The 24,027-nt window shown below is 37.2% G+C and overlaps 1 protein-coding gene and 1 long non-coding RNA gene across 2 annotated transcripts in view; one reads left to right on the top strand and one right to left on the bottom strand.

Annotated features, from left to right (window-relative positions):
- NDFIP1 (Nedd4 family interacting protein 1) overlaps positions 1 to 24,027 on the top strand; it is a 46,150-nt gene that overhangs the window by 6,688 nt on the left and 15,435 nt on the right. The window contains exons 2-3 of the mRNA XM_070570528.1: positions 17,154 to 17,241; positions 21,676 to 21,806. Of these exons, the coding sequence (XP_070426629.1) occupies positions 17,154 to 17,241; positions 21,676 to 21,806 (219 nt within the window). The remainder of the gene's footprint in view (positions 1 to 17,153; positions 17,242 to 21,675; positions 21,807 to 24,027) is intronic.
- On the bottom strand, positions 3,545 to 6,411 carry LOC139075283 (uncharacterized). The gene is made up of 2 exons (XR_011525513.1): positions 6,359 to 6,411; positions 3,545 to 4,058 (listed from the first exon to the last, which is right to left on the bottom strand). It is a non-coding gene; the product is annotated as an uncharacterized lncRNA (long non-coding RNA).

The following is a 24,027-nucleotide window of genomic DNA, read 5'->3' as shown; positions in this document are numbered from 1 at the left end:
GAGGCTTGAATATGATTTGGAGGTCTTTCTGGAGATTGGATCATTTATGAATAGAATTACAAACGTTTAGGGGGAGTAGTTTCTGTTTAATAACAGTTTCATTTTATTTATCATTCAATGCTTAAATGTGTCATTTAAAATTAAAATTTCTTGTTACACAGTAGTACACAGATATGTTCTTTGACTAGAGTCACACAGTAACTTTGTAAAGGAAAACTTGATTTTCCTTCCCTTTTTTTTTTTAAGATTTTATTTTTTCCTTTTTCACCCCAAAGCCCCCCGGTACCTAGTTGTGTACTCTTCGTTGTGGGTTCCTCTAGTTGTGGCATGTGGGACGCTGCCTCAGCGTGGTCTGACGTGCAGTGCCATGTTCGCGCCCAGGATTTGAACCAGCGAAACACTGGGCCGCCTGCAGCGGAGCGTGCGAACTTAACCACTCGGCCACGGGGCCAGCCCCTTTTTTTTTTTTTTTTTAAGGAAGATTAGCCCTGAGCTAACTACTGCCAATCCTCCTCTTTTTGCTGAGGAAGCCTGGCCCTGAGCTAACATCCTTGCCTGTCTTCCTCTACTTTATATGTGGGACGCCTACCACAGCATGGTGTGCCAAGTGGTGCCGTGTCCACACCTGGGATCCGAACCGGCGAACCCTGGGCCACCGATAAGTGGAACGTGCGAACTTAGCCGCTGCGCCACCTGGCTGGCCCCCATTTTCCTTCCTTTCTAATCTCTCCCCAGAGGTGTAATTACTTCTCAATTTTGGTGTGCGTTCTTCAGGCTTTCTTTCTTATTTTTCCTTTGCTTTTTTTTTAAAAAAAAATTTAGATTTTTAACATTTTTAAATAAACTTTTTGTTTTGTAACATTTTTAGATGTTTAGAAACATTGAGAAGAGAGTACATTTTCCATTTACCCCAAACCCAGTTACCCCTGTTAACATCTTAGGTTAGTATGATACATTTATGACATTAATGAACCAGTATTGATACATTTTTCTTTACTAAAGTCTGCACTTTATTCAGATTTTCAGTTTTTAATCCAATGTCTTTTTTTCTGTTCCAGGATTCCGTACAGGTTTCCTCATTACATTCTGTCATCTTGTCTCCTTAGCCTCCTCTTGGCTGTGACAGTTTCTCAAATTTTCCTTGTTTTTGAAGACCTTGACAGTTTTGAGGAGTATTGGTCAGGTATTTGTAGAATGTCCCTCAGCTGAGATTTGTCTGATCCTTTTCTCATGATTAGATTGGGGTTGTGGGTTTGGGGGGAGGAAGAAACAGAAGTAAAGTGCCATTTTCATCACATCGTATCAAGAATACGTACTTTCAACTTGGCTTATCACTGCGGAGTTGACCCCGATCACCTGGCTGAAGTAGTGTTTGTGAGGTTTCTCTACTGGGAAGTTACTCCCCCCCGCCTGGCCCCCTCTTTTCATACTGTCGTCTTTGGAAGGAAGTCACTGTGTGCAGTCCACACTTAGGGATAGGGGCGTTATGCTTCACCATCTCATTGCGGGCAGAGTATTTATGTAAGTTACCTGGAATTTTTCTGCATGGGACACTTGTCTCTTCTCCATTAATTTATTTATTCAGTGATATCAGTATGAATTCATTTATTCTTCGGGTTATAATCCTATCCTGCTTTATTTTGTTGCTCAGATTGTTCCAGTTTTGGCCCTTGGGAACCGTTTCAGTTGGCACCTGTGTCCCTTTGACATAGTTCCATCATTGTGGTTTTTGTAAAGCACTTCCTTACTTTTTGGCTCCAGGCTCATGTATATTTCCTCTGCTGTCCTAGAATCAGCCGTTTCTCCAAGGAGCCCTGCTTGCTTTTATTGGAGAGTGATATTGGAACCAAGATTGTGCTCATTGCCGCTAGGGTGTCATCGCTTCTAGGCCTTCTGAGCTGACAGAGTAAAGAAATGTTTATGTGTACGTGTATATGTAAACATGTCCATATGTAACCATCTGTATCTGTATTAAACTAACCCACTCTAATCTGTTACTGCATGGATCACTCTAGCCTCCTCCCCCTGCTTATCTGTAAACTTGCACTCCAGCAGTGAAAAACCTGGCTCCACCACCCGCCGTCCACTTAGTTAATTCTTCAATTCTAATATACGTGTGTGGACTATACACGTATATCTAATATACAGCTGTCAGAGTTGTTAACCCGCATCCCTGTGGGAACGGTTTTATCTACTAGAGGGCAGGGCGTAGTACCATTTCTTTTGCCTTTAGTCTTATAGTCTCTACTCATTTCCATAGTTACTCAGGTACTCAGATCAGCACCTTTGCTCCCCAGCCTCTTCAGTGGGTTGTGTCATACTTTTATAATGTAGTTAGAATTGTTTTGTTACATTCCGCATACCATCCTGGGAACCGCCAGCCACCTAAATTTAAAAAAAATTTTGTGTATGTTCAATTTCACTCTTTGTGCTGTAAAGTTCTCTAGGTTTTGACAAATGCATGGCGTTTTTTTTTTCTTTTAAACATACTTTTTAAGAAAAATGGTAGGAGTGATTTCTCCTTTTTATTTTCCAAATTTTCTGTTAATGATCATGTTTTCCTTTTTTTAAAATTCCTTTAAAAGAACTTTCATTTGGAATAATTTCAAATTTATGGAAAGTTGCAGGAATAGTATAAAATAACAGCCATGTATTTATTGCCCAGATTCGCCTTAAACATTAAGGTTTGATTAACAATGAATACAATCCTATAAAAATTGAGAGTGCTGCAGGTAAAACCCAAGTCTCCTTAGCTACCACAGTCCTTATCTCTATAGAATTCAGTGCTTACTTTGCTCTTTACTTTGTTATTAAATTATTTTTAATTAATTTTGTCCTCATTAAGTTTAGATGCAATTTTATAGACCAGGTCATCAGAAATATAGTGAAGCTTTCATTTTAGCAGATTTATGTTATAGCATCCAAACCTTTTGTATAACTTTGTGTTAATAAGCAGTTTTCGAAGCATGTAACATAGACTTCAGTGCCTCAAAGGTTCACTTCGGGCGCGAGGTAGAGACTGATTCGGGAGAACGTAAAGGGACTTTATTAATTAAAACATCTGATCAGTAATTACCCAGCTTCTGTCATGAAGTAAGTAGTTGTGTGACTGTGGGTGAGGACTTTAACCTCCTTCTAGCCTGTTTCCGTCTTTTGTAAAATCACGTAATTGGACTAGATCGTTTTGGCTCCTTCCAGCTTTATAACTGATTGTTTTTGTATGTAGAAGCTGGTGGCTTTGATCCAAAGAGGATCATTCTACTGATGATTTAGCACATTTCTTTCATGATGTATAATTATTTTTAAAAGTGATGTCAATAAATACAGATGGTGAGTTTATGCTAAAAGATAAAAAAAGTGTGCTTTAAAAATATAGAAAATATCTCCTTAATAGTATATTTTAAAAGAATGAGTCACTGATGATTACAGAATACTGTTTTGTAATTTTGCAGTAGAAAACATTCTGTTTGTGTCTTTCCCTGCTGAGCAGCTTTAAACATTGTATATCTCGGCAAAAAATTAATGAAAATCAGGAAAGGTAATAATTTTTAAATTTTTAAAATGAACTTTATTTTTTAGAGCAATTTTAGGTTCACAATAAAATCAATCTCTTAAAAGCAAGAAAATAGTAAGTTAAGAGTTTTTTAGTTTTTTTAAAGAAGGTGGCTCTTTGATTTCTGGTATTCTTATTCACTGCTTTTAGTAATTGCATTTTCAGAACTTTAGAAAAATCTGTTCAGTTACTGTAGAGACAGCATAAGAAGTATGATCTGAGGGTTATCTGCAGGATCCTGTATATGATTGATGGCTGATGTGGGATTGTTTTCCACACTTTTGTCCTTGTGTGACTGAATTTCATTTTCAGATATCATGTTTTAAAATGTGCTTAGAATCAGTTCTCCTCAGTCCTGCATTTGAAGGTAGGCAGCATGAATTCTCTTAAACACATTGGTTCAGCTTCATGTTAAGTGACTGAGTTAGTTGAGGTGGTCACATTTAGGTAATCTTGTGAGCTTTACAGCCGTCTCTGACCATTCAGCTGTGGCCAAAATGACCAGCTGAGTAGAAGGGGGAGAAAAAACAAATGATGTTGAGCATGAAAGGTCATCATTACCTTATAATATTAACATCTATTATTGTTTGGAAGGTTAAAATATCTTTTATTTTCTGTATATCAGATAGGTTTAATGTAATCCAAATGCTGCTTTAAGACTTCACGTTTCAGTGAAAATATTTAGGTGAGAATCTGTAATTGTGTTCAAGAGGATCTCAACAATTAGTGGGGTATACCTTCTAACACTGATTTTGTATTTCTCTTAGCAGGTTGTTTTAATTATTATTTAGCTGTCCTAGTTAATGTTGTAGTTATTTCTGAGAAATGAACTTTTTTTTCCCTTTTAAAAATATAGACTGACTTTCAAATACTGCAGTGTTACTGCAAAAGAATATTTAATGATGAGGAAAATTTCCACCATGTAATGAGTGAAAAAGGTTATAAGAGTATTCACATTCACCCAAAAGTCTGGAAGTATGGAATTATGATGATTTTTATTTAATTCTCTATATTTTTGCCAAGTTTTCTCTTTGCGAACTTACAAATTTTGTAATTGAGAAGAAAAATATTTTTAAAAATCCCTCTGTGCTGTTGTCATTATTACAAAATGTTACTTTTTATACTTATCTTAGAATGTGTATAGAGTACACTGTTGGGTTTTTTTCCTTCAAAATTTGTATTTTGGTTTTAAAAAAAGTTACTGTCCACCAAGACTTTCACCTTATGAGCCATTTGTAATTTAATTAATAAGAGGTGTTTATGAAGTGCCGGCTTGGGTGTTTAAATACTTTGAAATGCAAAAGGATGTGCCACAGGCCTTTCTATTAAGAGTTTACTGAGCACCTGTGGACTGCTGCTTGTTTGTTTTCTTTTCCCCCTTCCCTCCCTTCCTTTTTTTCTTGCTTCAGCTTACTTTTAGTACCCAGCACAATTTTATGCATATAGTAAGTATTCACTAAATACCTGTTGAGTGACTTCAATCCATGAGAATGTGTTAATGGTGTTGATACAATGTTAATTATGTTAATTCAGAGAATGAAATGGTAGATAATTAAGAGAATGAGATAGTTGATAAAAGGCGTTATTTTGAGATGGGAGAGATCAGCTGGTTCCAGAGACTTCCAGGAAGCTTCTGAGAATGTTAAACTTGAGCCTGGCCTTGAAGGCTGGGTGACATATAGATGGGGGGACGAGGACTTGGGGGCAGGAGTGGATGGGGAACTTCTTTCACTTCCTGGAGGGCATCACCCTCTCTGGCCTGGAGGCCTCCCCTCACTCTGTTTCCTGTGCCTGGAATGCTCCTTCCCTCCCAGTCCCCATCTTAGTGTAGGTCATCTGTCCTGAGGGAGTTTGAGTACGTCTCCCCTCCCCAATTAGGTCAGGTTCCCCTGAGCACAGTGAGATTCCCCTTTCATGATGTACTTTGATCTTTTTTTTTTTTTTTTTTTGCTTCTCAATTAGTTTTTCTGTCAGTTATACATGCATGTAGGTTAGAGTCAAATAGATCTTATTGACTTATTACCAAAAGCAGCAGTCTCCTGCCTGCTTGCCTGCTCTTTAGCGCTTTCAGCTGTTTTGGTTTTCTTTTTGGTGTTTTGCTATTATTCTTGTAGTTAAATAACATTCACAGTGTGCTATGTCTTGAATTTTCAGTTTTCAGCATTTTTAGAACTGACTTACCACCATGGGATGTAAGGACTTAGCTCTCCTTCACCACCCTCCCACGACTGCGTGTACTCCCACTTCCTGTCTCTCCATTTTTCTACATAGTTGTATCCATAATGTGCTTAGTTCAGCATTTACGGTAGTTGAAAATAGTAAATACTGTTCATAGCTATGTAGTATACTGTGGTTACTTTTCCTTGTCCCAGTGGTACTTTATTTTCCCTAAAGTTAATGATTTTTTTTGTTTGCTTAATTTTCTATGTACATATCATAAATTGTTAATAGCACAGATTCATCCTCAGATTCTTACCTAATAATCCTAATAGTTTTTTGATATGTTCAAGCACATCATGTATTTTACTGATTTCAGTTTGGGGAGTGAGGTTGGGAGGGAGGGGTGTGGAGGGCATCTTTCCTGGCCTTTTGACCTGTTCTGCAAGCTTGCTCTCAAGGTCTGCTGTTGAGTTGTCATCCTGGGGATTTCCTTTCCCAGTCTTTCTAATTGAAGCCCCTTTCCTTGATTCACATCCTTCTCTCTTGGTTTACTGCCTCGTTTTCATAGAACACACCCTCCAGTGTCTTTCTGAGGAAGAATGTATGGGAGGTTAACCTTTTTTAAAATTTAATCTTCACACTTACTTAGACTTCTGGGTTGGAAACATTTTCCTTTAGAATTTTGAAGGCATTTGTTCCGTTGCTTTCTGGGTTCCACTGTTGCTATTAGGAAACCTGAAGCCATTTGTGATGTCTGACTCCTTAGATGTGGCCTACTTTCTCTGTCTCTCTTGTCTCTCTCTCTGGAAGCTTTTAGGGGCTTCTTTTGGTCCCCAGTGTTCTTAAATTTCACTGTGTTGTCCTTTAGTGTAGATCTGTTTTCATCCATTGTGCCAGGCACTTTCAGTCTAGAAGCTCATGTCTGTCAGTTCTGGGAAGTTTAAAAAAGTATTTGTTTGATTTGTCTCTGCTTTGATTTTTTTTTTTTCTCTCTTTGGATCTTGGACCTCTTATGCTGATTCTTTAAAATGTTTTTAACCTCATATTTTTCATCTATGTCTTTTTCTCTACTTTGTATGAGATTTTCTCAATTTTATATCTAACTCTTTGATAAAATTTTAATTATCATTTTTAATTTTTAAACACTCTTTAATTGCTCCCCCTTTTTATAGCATGCTGTCCTTGTTTTATGGTTCTATTTTTTTCCTCTTATTTTTCTTAGATTATTGAAAGTTTTTTTTCTTTTTTTTTTTTTTAAGTTTTCATCTTCCTGCTTAGTTGTTTCCTCTGCATTGCATTTGTTCTCTTTGCTTTGGTCTTTTGCTTTGCTCTTTTTGGTCTTTGCTTATGATCTTTTATGTTAGAAATTTCCGGTGGATGCATGGTGGTCTTTACCTGCTTGGTTAAGTGTGCATCATCAGGAAAGCAGTTCAGAAGCTCGGTGTGCTTGATGGAGCTTCTCGCCGATGCCTCACCACAGCGTGACCTGACTAGGCTGTTTCTTTGAGTGACAGTGCCTTTAGGTCTTTTCTCTTGGGCTGGTCAGTTTTCCCACGGAATAAGCCTGGCTGCTAGTATTCTGGGAGCTAATTGGGGTAAGAAGACTGGGAGAGCTCAACATTTAGTATAGAAATCTCTCACTTAACCACTCTTTTCTGATGTGCTACCTTTTCTCGTAAACTCTGTCTCCAACCCAGATCTCTGCTTTACTCTCTTCAAAGAATAAACCTCTAGTCTTCTAATGGAGATCCTGGGAGCTGTGTGTGTTTAACTGCATCCGCAACCATTCTTTCTGCTTTTAAATCTCATTTTACCCCTACATCCACTGGTACTTCGTATCGCCAGTCCTTGAGCCTTCTTGGGGTATAGTGCAAGACAGATTGCTTTTCTGCTTTCTGGTTTAGAATTCAATTTTCTTAAGTCTTCCGTGTTAGTTATCACTTGTCATCCTGCTTCTAGCTTTCAGGATTTTATTGCTGCTTCCTCTCCTGTTGCTTGTCTTTGTAGTTTTTGCCTTAAATTGATAAAACTTTACTAACATTTTTGGAAGGCATAAGAGGCAAATGTGTGTGTTTACTCTTTAACTGGAACATCATAATTATAATTACTTCTTTTGATTGTCTTTTCTTTGCTAAACTTCAGACTTAGGTCAAAAACACCAGTCACCAATCACATTCACTGTTGTGTCCTTAGACCCCACACCGGTCATGGCCTGACATGTTTGTTGAGTGGTGTGAAATTATTCTAACAGTTAAACACTTACGTAACGAAACATTCTGTGATGATGGGGTGGAAGAAAAGATATGAAATGCTTAATGCATCTGTCTGCTCTCATTGTTCTTGTGGGAGAATGCGACCTCATGATCAGCCGAAGTTAGGGCAGACTCTGGAATAGAATCCCTTTTCCTATCCATAATCTCTGCCCTAGTGTGCTCTACTCCAGGCAGCAGCAGCAGCATCATATAATAATAAGCAGGCATAACTGTTGGAACTTCCCAGCCTAAGAGAGTGCTCTGGTACTCCTGGGGCCAGCACAACAAGCAGGCTGCGGTCAGCACATGTCCCTGGGTTCTAGGCATGGTTCTGTCACTTTCAATGTCTGTACTTTTAACTTTTCTGTCTTTTTAATATAGAATATTCGATGTTTTAGATGTGCCAATTGGTTGTTGTTAGAAGAAAAAACTTTCTAGGAATTACAGTGTGCTAAAATACCAATTTTCCTTCATAATGTGCCACAAACATTTATTGAACACTGATTTGTACCCAGTACACTATGCTCAGTGTTATAGGTTGAATACTAAACATTGTTTCTTGTTTCTAAAGAGAGAAAGGTTGAGATGTCTGTTTCTCCTTTGTGTTTCTTATACTTTTGTTACCATTTCTTTTTAACGTTGGTAACTATAGAATCATAATGTTCTTTTTATTATGAAATATTGTGTACATGCAAAAGGAATACATGTAATACATACAAAAGGAATATGTACCTTATGAAGCATGAAAATAAACCAAACACCTGTGAGTTTACAACCCAGGTCCTACCAGTCTTTTTTGAAGTTCTTTGTTGCCCCGCCTCCTTGCTGTTAGACCAGCAAGGGGAGAGAGCTGCTCTTGCCTTCATTGCTCTGTAGAGCCCGGTTCTCCTTGGTTCTCTCCATGGTTTATGTGCTCCTTGTGCTAAGTAGGGATTGGGATGCCACCTGCTGCTGATCGCTCAAGGAGCCATCAGCACTGTCCCTTCCACAGATATGGCAATCATCTGCAAGTGGCTACAAGCCTAGCCTGAACATTTATTTGGTGATATGTAAAAAGTAATAGGAATACTTGAGATAAATGTGAACTGGTAAGTTAAGATGGCATTAAGATGAGCTGCCATTTCTTCAGGTAGGTTTCTGGTAAAGCTGCACCCCCTTTCCTGCTTTAATCAACTGCGCTACGCAGGTATCCACAGTGGGCCACTCACTAGTCGGTGCTGGGGTGAATACAGCGATACACCATGCAAAGGTCTCTACAGAGGGCTTGCAGTCGACACATGAATCCTCTGCCATCTCCTTTCGTCCCCTTCCTGAAGTGTCAGTGAAGTATGATTTACACACAGAAACATGCACAAATCATAAATGCACAGCTGAACACACACATCTAAACTAGTGCCCAGATCAAGAAACAGCACTACCAGCAATCTAAAAGCTCCCTTCAGGTGCCCTTCCAGTTGCCCCCTCCCCAGGGTAACCACTCACTGACATATTAGGTTTGCCTGGTTTTGATTTTTATATAAATATAATCATACAGTAAATGCTCTTTACCTGGCTTCTTTTGCTCAACATTATGTTTGTGAGATCACCCATGCTGCTGTGTGTTGTGATAGTTGGTTCATTCACATGGCTGTATAGTATTCCATTGTATGAAGATACGACAGTTTACTTACCCATTCTTCTGTGGTTGATGGACACTTGAACAGTTTTCAATTTTATGAATAGTGTTACTTTGAACATCCTGGTATGTCTTTTGGTGAACATGTGTTTCTGTTGGATATATAATGAGAGCAGCATTGCTGGGTCGTAGTGTACGTATAAATTCATCTTTAGTAGATATTGCCAAACTGTTTTCTAAGTTGGTTGTACAAATTTATACTCCCAGTTTGAGAGTTCTGATTGTTAGATACCTTCAACCACTTTCGATATTTTCTGTTTTTTTAATTTTAACCATCGCCTGTGGTTTTAATTTGCATTTCTGCAATGACTAATGAAATGGAGTACCTTTTTATAAGTTTATTGGCCATTTGGATATCTTCTTTTGTGAAGTGTCTATTCAAGTCTTTTGCCCATTTTTCAGTTGAATGGTTTCCTTTTTCTTAGTAATTTTTAGAAGTTCTTTATATATTCTGGATATGAGTCCTTTACCTGAAAGATAATATCTTCTCCCACTCTGGGTTGTTTTTTCATCCTCTTAACGGTGTCTTTTGAATGAGTAAAAGTTCTTAATTTGAAAAGCAAATGTGAGTGAACATCTTCATGTCCTTGGACACAAAAAAAGCTAACCTTAAAGAAAGAAATCAGTAGTCCACTTTTGAACAACAGTAAAATGGATATATACTACTTCTGCAGGAAATTGCTGGTAAAGATATGCCTATTCCTGTTATGACCCAAACACTGAACTAACCACAGAGTAGAGAGTATTGACATATAAAAAGCAAGTAGAGCCCAGAAGAAAACAGTTACTGTACCTAAGAAACTCCTTCCTTTGGTATTTCAGTATAATGGTATACAGGAATAGGGTTTCTGTCAATAGATTTAATGAAAAAGTTATTTTGTCCTTGTTGACAGATGTTGATTTTAATAATTGTACATAAAGCATCATTTAACAAATCTCATCAAATTGACTTTTAACATCCCAAATTATCAGCCTGAATAGTATCATTATAGCTTAACATAATAACCACTCTTTCTAGTAAATTAATGAAATTGAAGTGTGCTTTCAGGAACATTAAGGGAAAAATAGTCAAAAATTGATGTGATCCTGGCTTGTAATAGTGCCTGGTAAAATTTCATTGAATGAAATATTCAGATTTCTGACTGTCCATGAGGAAGGTTATTGTGGGCTACGGCAGAAGAAAAGCCAATGGAGAGAATGGAAAACTTGAATCACAACATGTTTGTATTTGATTCTACTCCTGTAGGTTATATATCTACATTAATAGTATTTACATTTTAAGTACTCTTTGTGCAGTACAGCTGTTTTTCAGAAAAGTTGTACAAATCAAACTAAATATATTGATGGATAGGCATGTAGTTTAACAATAACTGCATTAGACTGATTTAAAAGAGTTGAGTTCTTTTGTATATTGTTTTACAAGTTAGGATTTTAGGAGACATAGATGTATCTATGCTATATGTATCCTAAATATATATATATATATGTACATATATATGCACATGTGTATATACACATTGTTCTTTTCATCTGTTATTGCATTGACTTTTTAAAGCATTATTCTGATTACTGTGCTTTTCTTTTGCTTTGGTGAATTTTGATTTTTGTGTTTTTGTTTTGGTATTAAGAGGATTTGCATTTATCTTTTCCTTTTGACATGAGAGAGATTGTTTGGGATAGTCTAAATCTGGTGGTTTGTGGGGTTTTTTTCTGCTTTATCTCCCCAAACCCGTTCTGTACACAGTTGTGTATCTTAGTTGCAGGTCCTTCTAGCTGTGGGATGTGGGACGCCGCCTCAACATGGCCTGATGAGCGGCGCCATGTCGGTGCCCAGGATCCGAACCCTGGGCCGCCACAGCAGAGCGCGTGAACCCAACCACTCGGCCACCGAGCCGGCCCCTGGTAGTTTGTGTTTAAAGTTATCTTTAGGTGAACTCTTGAAGTAGAAAAAAATAAATTAATGATGTTCCTGTTTAGCTCTTAAAATAGGTTGTTAACCAAACTGTCTTTTGATTTCTTGATTCTAATAGGTTTCTCTTCAGGAAAGGAAAATATTAAGGATTTTTTTCCTTATGATTAGTTTGCAATTCACTGTGTTATTTTTCTTCATTATTTTCATCCATTCACAAATATGTTTTCTGTGTCAAGCTCTGGGGACATTGATGAGATCAGGACCCATTTCCTCCCGTTAAGGGACGTAGACATTTGGTTTAGCAAGAGAATAATGATTTGGAGTAGTTAATTTTGTTTTGTTTTAAATAAAATTTACTTTTAAATAAAATTATATACGTTTGTGTTTTCAAAATTAGAAAATACTCTTTTTTTAATATGTAATTCACATAGCTTAAAATTCACCCTTTTCAAGTGTACAATTCAGTATAAGGTTTTGCAACCATTGCCACTATCTAATTCCAGAACATTTTTATCACCCCAAAAGAAACCTGGACCCATTCGCAGCCAGTCGCTCCACTGTGTTCCCTTCCCTAGCACCTGGCAACCACTGCTGTCTCTCTGGGATTTGCCTTTTCCGGACGTTTTATATAAATGGAATGATGCATTATGTGGTCTTTGTGACTGGTTTCTTTTGCTTAGCATCATGTTTTCAAGGTTCGTCTGTGTTACGGCATGTATTAGTACTTCATCCTTTTTGTGGATGGGATGGATATACCGTATTTTGTTTATCTGTTCATCAGTTGATGAGCATTTTGGCTGCTGCAAATAATGCTGTTGTAAACAGTTTTGCTGTACAAGTTTTTCTGTGAAAATATGTTTTCAGTTCTCTTGGGTATATATACCTAGGAGTGGAATTGCTGGGTCGTTTTATAACTCTGTGTTTAACTTTTTTTTTGTGCAACTGCCAAGCTGTTTTTTACAGTGGCTGCACCACGTTACATTCCCACCAGCAGTGTATGAGCGTTCCAATTTCTCCACATGCTGAACAACATTTATTTTCCTTTTTTATTTTTTGATGGCCATACCATTGAGTGGTATCTCATGGTTTTGATTTGAATTTCTCTGATGACTAATCATGTTGAGTATCTTCTGTGTACTGGTGATTTGTATATCTTCTTTGGAGAAATGTCTGTTAAAATTCTTTGCTCATTTTTAAATCAGGTTGTCTTTTTATTAAGTTTCTCTTTGTTGGAATTATTTACCTTGTTTTAAAAGCCATCCCCTAGTTAATAACAATTTGATAGAGAACTATTCTTGAAGGTAAAGAATTTGGTTATGTTAGAATACTACTGTTTACAGTCAATATACAATATACAATTAGAAATCTACCATCTATATACAATAGAAAGTTTACAGTCCTCACTAACTTTGGCTGTTTCTGAAAAACAGAGTAAAATAGCATACTCAGTTGTTTACCTAAAGAAATGTGCTTGTTTACTTTCTGGTAATTATACTGTCTCATTTGGTAGGATTTAAAGAGTATGCAGAAGTAGTGGGTTGGGTAATGAGAGGTTTAAAAATTGCATTTTAAGATAAAAGTTTTAGAAAATAACTCTAAAATTAGAAGGGGTAAATAACTTTTAAAGCTAGAGTTTAGACATTGATCCAGGATTTTCTGAGAGTTATAGTTAATAACTTAAAAAAAAGATTTAAAACTTACAAGAATTTTCTTGCTGTTTAAATAGGAGTCAACCAAGAAAAAAATAATGAGTGGTGCAAATACTTGTAACTTTATGGATTTATTGGATTGTTCAGCATTATTTTCCACATGCGTGTTGTGTTTGTGTGAATTGTGAGGTTTATTTTGAAACCTCACGTATAAGGATTTGTGGTGCTTTTTTTGTTTTTCTCTTTGTTGTTTTGTAGGGTTTTTTTGTTGTTCTCTCATTCTTAGTAAATAGAAGAAATGCAAGAATGACTTTTAAGTGCCTTTAGGTACCACCATCGATGGGTACAGTTGTAAATGTTGTCCCTTACGTAGCCCTAATCCTAGCCCTGGCTCTGCTATTGCTGACAAACAGCTCCTTTCTAAATGGAAGATCGTCTTTAGAAGTACTTAGGGAAAGGCAGTGATGAAGCCACCTGGCTGGGGTTGGAACTCAAATAAGGATTTAAACCTGTAGCGTATAAGTGTCTTTAAACTTGTGAAATTCAGGTTTGCTTCTGTTAGCACTAGAGCCATGTGTGATTTCTTTATGGGAGATTCTGTAAACTGTTGTTTAGCTAAAATGTTGTATCTTATTATTTCTGATAGCAACAGTGCAGATAGGGTACAGAGGAATGTGGTATGAAGGAAAACATCGTTTGTTTTAGAGGTGCTACATTTCAGAGGCTCAACCTAGAGGACAAAACATTATTAACACCTATTTGTGGGTGAATATTAAAAAAATAAATTGAGGGTGATCAAGGCCAAGAGGTAGCACAGCAGGTTGTGATATATCTAGAGAACATGGAAAGTTCAAGGGTTCTCCTGGGGAGCCGTGACAGGGTTGTTAGAGTGTAGAGCAGAGCACAGATAATCGGGAAAGGGGAAGTGAGCGCACAGCCTGGCATGTGGTAAAGAGAAAGGCCACATAAATTTTCAGATGATTATTCCTATCTCAGTGATGGAGACATAGGTAGTTATAAGTAGTTTTGTACTAAACTCAATACTTTATAATGGCAGCCATAGTTAATTGTATAATCCTATTTGGAAAAAATACTACTTAAATCTCATTTGGAGATAAGAAAAATTGATCATAATTGTTAAAAAAAATTATATGACAGAGAAGATTCCAGTCTTCAACAGGTATTTATCATCTGTCACAAATACACAATCAAAGGATCCCCCCCTCCCAGTAGCACTGTGCAGGGAGGGAGTGGAGGGTCCCACCACTTCTCACACCTGCCTCTGACAGTGTCCCTTACAACCGGGGCTCTGTGACAGGTAGATTGGACTTGGGCTCCCAGTGACCAGTTGATAGAAGAGTCTGGGCGTCTTTCCAACACCAGCCCCGAAGTGACAGTTTATTCTCTGAGAGAACCTCAGGAGAGAGCCCACAGATCCCTGAGGCCAGGGATGTGGAGGGAGGGCTGCCAGGAAGGGTTCCCAAGGACAGAAAAGGGGACCTTAAAAATACATTTTGAAACCGAGTAACCAGTTTCATAGCCTTATAGATGAGTTCTGGTGCATACATCCCCCCTTGTTAGTGGCTGCCTGACTTGTTTGACTGGCAGAGCCAAATTAATGGCTGTAGATGCCCCCAGGGTGTAAAAGATGTTTACTTAGGGATTCTGTTGTTTAGCAAGTCGTTATTCACACAGATGGTGGTCGCTAAATACTTTTTTGAAGGCGATTGCCTCTTTTCCTCCCACGTTGTGGTAGTTTATTTTAAGCACCTTTCTTGATGGAGCCTAAACTTGTCACCAGTGTTACAGAAAGCAAGCCAGAATTGGGAAGTCTGTACAGTGAGGTCCTGGGATCATCCCAGTTTATGGAGCCTCCACAGTCAGAGTGGGTGTTTTTTTGTTTTGTTTTTGTTTTCAGTTGGAAATAATATTAGTACATGATTCTAAAGTGGTGAATTTTAATGGAGCAAAAGAAGTTCACCTGGAAGTGTTTCTTTTTTCTTCACTGAAGAGAAAATGTGGGTTTCTGAGACGACTGGAATTTCTTTGCTCTGTTATCTGTTACCCTGGCGTGGGATGATCAAATTTCACATTTCCAGGTTGCTAGGAGACAGGCAGTCTATCTTATAGATACGGGCGTATAAGACCTCTTTATTCTTTGGACTTCTGTATTTCTTAGAATTGCCATGCTTCCTTCTAAAACCTAAATTATGTAGAGGTAACGTGATTATTTGACTAAGCTCAGGAAATATAAAATGGGTCAAAAAATGGCAAGCTAGGTTTAAATAAAGAACAGTACTGGCTACGGTGTATTAAGGCAGCATTCTTGAAAAGTCCTTGTTGGCCTCTGTTTTTGCTGCTTTTTTGCTTCTTTTCAAGACGTTCCCAGGAAACAAGAGGTTAGGTGGGAGCAGGCTGAGAATACCCTGTCTAGAGCTTCAGATAATGTTAAAAGTATTCCAAGTGCACCACGACCCCAGGAACTCTATTTAAATAATTCACTGATTTGGGGTCCCAGGAACATTTGGCTTCCCTGTAGCTGTTTTGACCATATGCCTGCCTTTAAAAGGAAAATTCATCTTAGTTATAATACAGTTATTTTGGGAGTGCCTTAAGTTTAACATTAGATTACTAGGGTTCAAAGAAATGTGCCCAGATGGTAGTGTTGATGAAAATTTGGCATAAGAATTTGTTTGAAATGGAATGCTTTGCAGCATTAATCGGAAACGTTTTGTTGGCTTCCAATATTGTAGCATAGGAATTGGAGACTGAGACAGTTGGTTAAAATTAAATGAATTAGGGAGCTCTATTTCATGTTACCACAGGTCAGGCTCTCTGCTTTTCTGTATCAATTCAAGATAGAGTTCTTTGTAGTAGTTGGTTTAGAGGGGTGTGTATTTTACAGGTGGCTCAGTTGGCTCTGTGTATCATGATGGTATACAGCCGGGACCCACACCCCCAAGTCAGTTATACCGATAAGTGTTCTTTTATTGCTTTGCAGATTGACTCGCATTCTCAGCCAGTTCATCTTCTAAATGAGCTATAGTCTGTAGTCACACTGGAAAAATTAAGTCAGATGTCTTTGTTCTGTGAAGATGAGTTGGGTAGACTATCCAGACCGGCAGTGGCAGGAAGATGCACTTTCAGTGTGAGTTATTTAAAGTAACTGGAGCTGTAGATCTGACCAGCAAGAAAGTTGCCGAGATAGCGAAGGAGAGGTTGTACTGACAGAGGTTACATGTAGAATTAGGTAGAATTTTATGTTTTTGTAAATGTCTCTATTATTTAAGATTTAATTTCTGTGTGCAAACTGAAGATGATGGTAAACCTTGCTTTGCTGTGATTTGTCTTTGTCTTAACAGATTATTATTAGATTATTTTTCTCACTTAAAAATTATACATGATAAATCTTCCTTACGAAAAATTAGAACATACGTATAAACAACGAAAAGGGAAAATTCCCCTATCATCATATCATCTAGAGATAAGCAGTGTAAACTGTAGATGTCTGTCATTCTAGATCTTCTTTCCATCACATATCTGTCTTTCAAAACCAAATTATATGATGTGTACTGTTTGGTAAGTTTTGTTTTTTCGTGTAACAGTACAGCATAAACATTAATCGAAGTCGTCACGTTTTCTTCGTTTTCATTTTTCTGGCTGCGTAGTAGTCCTTTGAGAGATGAACTGCAGTCTATTTAATAAATCCGTATGATGGGAACTTAGATTGCGATTTTTGCTACAATGGCATTTATATCTACCTTTTTTGCTCTTCGTCTGATTATTTCCTTAGGATAAATTCCTGGGAGTAGAATACTCTAAAGGATTTCCACATTTTAAGGCTTTTGAAACACTTTGCCCAGTAGCTTTCCAGAAAGGCTGTTCCAGTTTTCAGGTTCTTCTGTCTCTAATTGGCTTTATACTTGCATTAAAGTGTGAAATGTTTGTTTAGTTGCAGAATGAGGAAGAGCCAGGAGAGCCGGAGCAGGCCGCCGGCGACGCTCCTCCACCGTACAGCAGCATCTCTGCGGAGAGCGCAGGTAGGTCACAGGACCAGGTGGCTGCTCAGCTCTTGAAATGCACTGAGCTGTAAACTTCCGTCTAGTAAGTGTTTATTGGTATTCGCCTTTGCCTCAGCTTTCCTTAAGAAGTCTTTCACGTTATTTTTATTTTGTAACTTGAACTGAAAAAACGCCTTACTATTCTAAAAACAGATAAAACCCCATTTCAGTGTGGCTTTTTCATGGAACTCAATTTTATTCCAACATATTCTTCATATAAAGGAAGTAGAAATTCAGAAACCAGGTGATCGCCTGATTTTTGTTCTTTTTGTAGTTTTTTCATTAGCTGTCTTCCTCTTTATAATTCTAGTGCCTATGACTTGGTACTATAGTATGGTAGATTTCTTTTATGCTAGTAAATTCTTAATAAAGAAACTAGAAGTCTCCCAGCTCTTTCAGCCTGTTCCTTATAGTTTAAACGTTCCTCGTAGTTTAAACCCTCCTTAATTAACCTTTTGTCTTCTCATCTATGCCAAATTCTCTTTTTAATTTTTGCATAAATTTGTAGAAGGGATGGAGGAGAAGAAAGAAAATCTCAGTAGTTAAGGACTAGAGCCTCCTGATAATCAGTTCTGCTTTAATTGCTGAAAGTTGATGAGTTTTGATGGAACCTCTTCCATGTTGTCTAAAACAGAACTGTGGCAGAGTGGCAAGTACATGGCCCATGGTGCCACCAATGAACCCAACCCACACCAGGGTAGATAGACAGTTGAAGACAGCATTCATCCCAAATGCAGCCTTGGAATCCTTTTCAATATAATACTCCAGGCAGCTGTTGTTTGGTGTGAGGTTAAATCCATTGATAATCTCTGTGCTCCTAACACTGCCGTTCTAATTAGGAGGAACATAGGTCCTCACCTCTGTTCTCACCTCCACTCTGGCTTCAAATTCTGAACCCTGTCTCCTTGTATTAATTAAGATTCTTTTATTTGTAAGCATCTGACACTAACAGTGCTAACTTAAGGTTTTGGAAGAAGTCTAGTGTGCCTCGTGGAATCAGGTTCAGACTAGAAGACCAAGACTTGGAGAAGAACCACAGTGCTAGGCTCTGTTCACTCACTTCTGCCCAGACTGTCCGTTCTGCTCTTCCATTTCATACATCCAGCGGAAACCCCCACTGATTAGTAATAAATTGGATTCCCGTTTTATTAAGGGTAAAACCCTTTAATTTAGCTTTCCAGATTCATTAGAAGTTAATTTTTTCTGAATATTTGAGTTTCTACTTTCTGTAATTATAGAAACTTAATCATTTTAGATAGAAATCTTTCTCCAACAGCTTCTCGCTGCCTTATTCATTTATACCTCATGTTCTTTGTTTAAATTTTTCTTTACGATTTAGGGATTACAATCAGAAAGCTTCTCTGGTAGATATTCTGTTCTGTAGTACAGTGATGCTTTTATTCATTGAGATTTGTAGAACTTTTTGATTCAAGAATTAAATTCCCCCCTGGTCGTCAGATGGCATTGCTGTCGGCCTGAGGTCCCTTTACCTCTTTCTCTTTTGTTTTTGTTAATCTTGCTGTGGACCTCAACAGCAAATAACAGAACTTCTTAAGATTGGGTATAAAGTAAACATACACAGTTTCTAGGATAAGGCCTGAAGAACTCTCTCTTAAATAAAGACTTTGGGTTTTGTGGTATTTCATCTGACTACACAGAGGCCTTAAAAAAAAAAATGAAAAAAACCCTTAACTTTCTGGGTTTCTGCTGAGCTTTCTGAGTTCCACATAAATGAGGTGTCAGGGAAGTATGTTTTTAGAGATTGTAAGTTACTCACGAACATTAATTTTTGATTATTTATGAACTGGGGTTTTCCATTTTTACTTTACCTTTCTTTTTTAAGTAAACCTCTAAAATGGCACTTCTCCCCTTTGTTAAATTAACATTGTTTATTTCTTTACATAAATGTTGACTGTGTGTACCTGTTAGTTCATTTATGAGAAAAATGGTTAGAAACGGTGGGGAGAAAAAAGCACAAATCATTGTTTTGTGTATTCACTTTACCTATGGTTATTTTAATTTGTGGTGCGTACATTTAAAAATATTGAATTTTTCTGTTTTAAATATACTAAATAAACTTGAGAATACTGTCACATTAAACTTCTCATGGAAACTTAAATTATATGAGATATCTATATTGATGGATCCCATTTTTGAAAAATCTTTTGAAGTAGAGAAATAAAAATGTTCTTGATTTTCCTGGTCTTAAAGTAGTAGCTATCAGTTTTATTCATGTATTCAGAATTACTTTGACAACAGGCTAATTCAAACTGTGCATTTCAATTTGTAATATGCCTTCTTGGTAAGGTTTGATTTAAAGGGAATTATATATCGAATTTTTATAATGTATATGTATGTATGTATATGTGTATCCGTATGTTAAATAGTTATTTTGACATGGAAAAAAATCCCAGAAGTTTCTTAAATTGCATTAGGTCGCAGCTTTCGTTTCGATGACACATTTTCCTGTATTTTCTTCTAAAAGCTTTGACGTTTTATTTTTCCCATTTAGATCTGTATTCCACCTGGAGCTGTTTGTTCTGTGTAGTGTCAGGTAGTGGTCAAGATAATTTGTTTTTCCATAAGGATATCCTTTTGGTCCAGCACCATTTATTGAAAAGACCATTTTTTCTGCACTGCAGTGTCATAAATCAGGTGCCCGTGTATGTGTGGAGACGTTCTGGACTCAGTGTTCTGTTGTTTGGTCTAGAGCTTCATGATCTTGACCTCTGGTGGTGTAGGTCGCTTAGCCTTTTTGTTGTTCAAGGTTCCTTTAGTTCTTCTTGGCCTTTTGCATTGCCATATTCATTTTAGAATCAGCTTGCCAATTTCTATAAAATGGAACAAAACAAACAAAAACACTGCTGGAATGTTAGTTGAGATTGCACTGAATCTGTGGGTGAGTTTGAAGAGAATTAACCTCTTTATAATATTGCGTTTTCCAGTCTATAAACATGATATATCCCTCCGTATATTCAGGTCTTCTTTAATTTCTCTCAATAATATTTTATAATTTTCATTTTATAGGTCTTGTACATCTTTTATTAGATTTGTATGTAGAGTAATTAGATTTATAATGTAAAATTAGATTTATATGTATATATTTATTATATATTCACTATAATTTGGTGCTCTTGTAAATAGTCCATATATAAGTTCATTTTTTATTTGTTGCTGGCATGTGGAAATACAGTTGATAGCTTGCATTAACTGTGTATCCAGAGACTTTGCTAAATTCATATAGTAATTCTAATAGCTTTATAGATATTTTTGGATTTTCTACATATACAATCATGTCATCCATGATTAAGGACAATTATTTCTTCTTTCCCAATCCTTATATTTCTTTTTCTTTTTGACATATTGTACCAACTAATAGGACCTCTAAGATAATGTTTGATTAGAAGTGGTGATAGTGGGCATTTTCAGCTAATTCTCTGATCTTGGAGAAAGGTTTTAATAATTTAAAATTAATTATGATGTTTATTCTAGGTTTTTCCTAGGACTTGTGATCAGATTAAGAAAGTTTTCTTTCATTCTTAATTTGCTAAGTGTTTTTATTTTTAGTAGTTGTTGAATTTTATCAACTGCTTTTTGTGCCCATATCAAGACAGTAGAAGTACACTCCTTTTTTCTGTTAATGAAGTGAATAGTATTGATTGATAATTTTGAGAATACATTACGGTAAAAATTTTGGAAGTTAATTACAATTAACCAAAGAGGGAAAGAAGAAAGAAAAATGTTAATCTTGATGAACTACAGGAATTTTTTCACAATTCTTGTTTTTCCAAAAATTGCTTAGAAATTTATTTGTAAATAGATCTTTTCTAATAATAACTATTGAATCTTTTGTAATAAAAGTCACTGAAATGAAGTGCAATGTTAAACAGAGGAAATGAAAGATTTAATACAGATAAATAATGGTTCTGTAACTGAATTAGTTACCTTAGGCACAGCGTAGATAATAATATATAGTAAAAATAACGTGAAAGAATCAAAGTGCTAAAACAAACCTGTGAGAAATGAATTTTACTTTTTTATGTTTTTAATGAGAGGAAACCATGGTACAGATTGACAAACACATACGTGAAGTCCTTTTAGCTTAAATGTTTTCCTTATGTCAATATGAACATTTCCTTATGTTAATATGAACACACCACATAACAGTTGGAAAAAGTGTTCAAAGCACTTGGAAGGGGGCGCAAAGTGAGCCTGGAATTTAAATAATTGAAAAGTGGATCACTTTGAAAATCACTGCCCATCTCATAGTCATCAGTAAACCTTTTGATTCAGTTATTCTGTATGTACAATTAAAGGGATGGCCGGTTTTTGTTTGCCAGAGTTAGTGGAAATCCTCGTCTTCCTCTGTTCAGCTAATCATCAGATGTTTGTGACTGCCTTTTTATTCTGCAGCATATTTTGACTACAAAGATGAGTCTGGGTTTCCAAAGCCCCCATCTTACAATGTGGCCACAACACTGCCCACTTATGATGAAGCCGAGAGAACCAAGGCTGAAGCTACTATCCCTTTGGTTCCTGGAAGAGTAAGTCCGGTTTATCGTGTTACTTAATGGCTGCTTTATGGGAATTAAGTTCTTTTCATTATCCACTTTTGATTTATTATTTATGATTATATTGGTTAGTGAAAGTACAGCTAATTTTAAAAAACAAGTACATTTTCTTTTGGGATAGTAAACTCACCTCTTCCTGAAAATGATAAGGTAAAAGTTCCAAATGAACAGAAAATCACTAGTCAAGCCAGCTTATTTTCCCTCTGTCTCTACCATCCCACCACTTTCTCAGGTCTCCTGGCATGGCTGAAACATCTTGGAGCAGGAGCTGATTTAGGAGACACACTGACTTTGCCTTCATTCTGCACACTTACTATTTTGGTCTTAGGTAGATAGCTGCTAGAGAAATCTATGGAGAGAATCAATAAGTGCACCTTCTAAGACTTAAACTCATAAAAGGGCCCCAGCAATCATCTTGATGAACCCTGTGCCACCAGCAGTCCAGATCATGCCATCTGGGGGGCAGAGTGAATTCAGATCCCATCTGGCCTGATGTTGATTCATGGGAGTGGGGATGGGGGTGATGAAAGCCAGATGGAGACTTTTGGGCACTCTTGGTTCTTGATGTGAGACCTGTAAGTGATATAGATGTGGTTTCATAAATATTTATCCAGGTTGAAGCTGATGCAGGTAGGGCCTTGGGCCAGACGTTGAGAGAATAGGGAACCGGATCCAGTCCCCAGGAATGTGGGGCGATCAGGGTTCCAGGCACTAGTTCTGGCAGGAAACCAGAGTGAAAGATAAGAACAAGAATAGAAGCTCAGTCTGCATAGTGCAGTGGCACAGGCCCCAGAAGTTCAGACTTTAGGGTAGTGGACTGTTTACAGACCACACCTCCAATGCGGAGTGGAGCTCCTAAAGCCACTGCTTGGCAGAAATAATAGTTTATAAGCTCAGACTAGGCTCATGCTACATGGTGATATGCATTCAGTCCCTGTAAGTGGCCAGGGAGAAGCTAAGAATCCTCATGGAGCTTATTGTCTAAGGGCAAACAGTCTTAATATAATTACCAGGTATTGGGAGCAAATGACATGCTTGGTACTGTGCTTGGTGCTTTTCCATATTTTAAATAATGTTTCCAGTCCTCACAATAACCTCGCAAGGTAGAGATTATGTTATCTCCATTTTATAGATGCAAAAATTGAGGCCCAGAAAGATTAAGTAATTTGCCCCAAGTCATATAGCCAATAAGTAGCATAGGTGAGAGTCAAACCCAGATATTCTAGACTCCAAAGTGCAGACTGTCTGTACTCTGTAAACCTATTGGAATATATGGTAACTGTCCCATAGAAATAGACCAGGAGGTTAGTTCTGATTAATCACAGAACTCTTTAGAATACTTTTATTTGACAAGTGTGCATATCTAGGAACCTCTTACATGGTTCTGTTATTAGCAAATGTGTAGAGCACTTTGTTATGCAATGTGCTGTGTATTTTGCAGTGGATAGGTAGAAAGCTTTGTATAAGGCAATCTTCCTGCCGTACAAGAGCTTAAAATCGCACTGGAGAAAAGGCCCACAAATACCCATATCTCAGGAGCAGCACAAGAGCAGTGAGTATTAAGAACTGTGACTTCTTACTGTGTGATTGTGGAAAAGATGGGGTTTGAAATGGGCCCCAGGTTTTGATGGATAAGAACATTCGAGAGGGAAAAGCCCACAAAGTAGGCATGAATTCAGCCAGGTGCAGAGCAGGTTCTTTGCATGCAGTAGTTGGTTTTGCTTGAGCAAAGAGTTTGTGACCAGAACTGTAGGTTGTAGAATCTTCTGAATGCTAGGCTGAGGCATTTAGACTTAGGTGTAGGTCACAGAATCCTTCAGAGGTTTAGAGCCGGGTGTGTGGTAAGACAGGTGTGTGTTTTAGAAACATTAACTTGGCAACAATTTGTAGGAGGAATCCCGGTAGTAGAGACACCAGTGACAGGAAGAACTATTAGAAGGCATTTGCAATATTGTTTGAAATTACTTCCATGTATTTTTGTAGTATATCTTTGAGTACTTATGCAAAACACAGAATTACTTTCTAATTTGGCAACGCCTTTTTTATCTTGCTGGTATGAAGTTAGAATACTAGGTATTTTGTTTTTTAAAAAATAGATCACAAACACATTGTGATAAAAATTTCAAGCAATAAATGAAATGTGTTAATTCAGAAATGCAGGCTGCCACTGACACTTCCCCTTTCTCTAGTTCCC

This window comes from Equus przewalskii, chromosome 13 (assembly GCF_037783145.1).
Source record: "Equus przewalskii isolate Varuska chromosome 13, EquPr2, whole genome shotgun sequence".
Lineage (NCBI taxonomy): Eukaryota > Metazoa > Chordata > Mammalia > Perissodactyla > Equidae > Equus > Equus przewalskii.
This window is presented reverse-complemented; position numbering and strand designations above follow the sequence as displayed.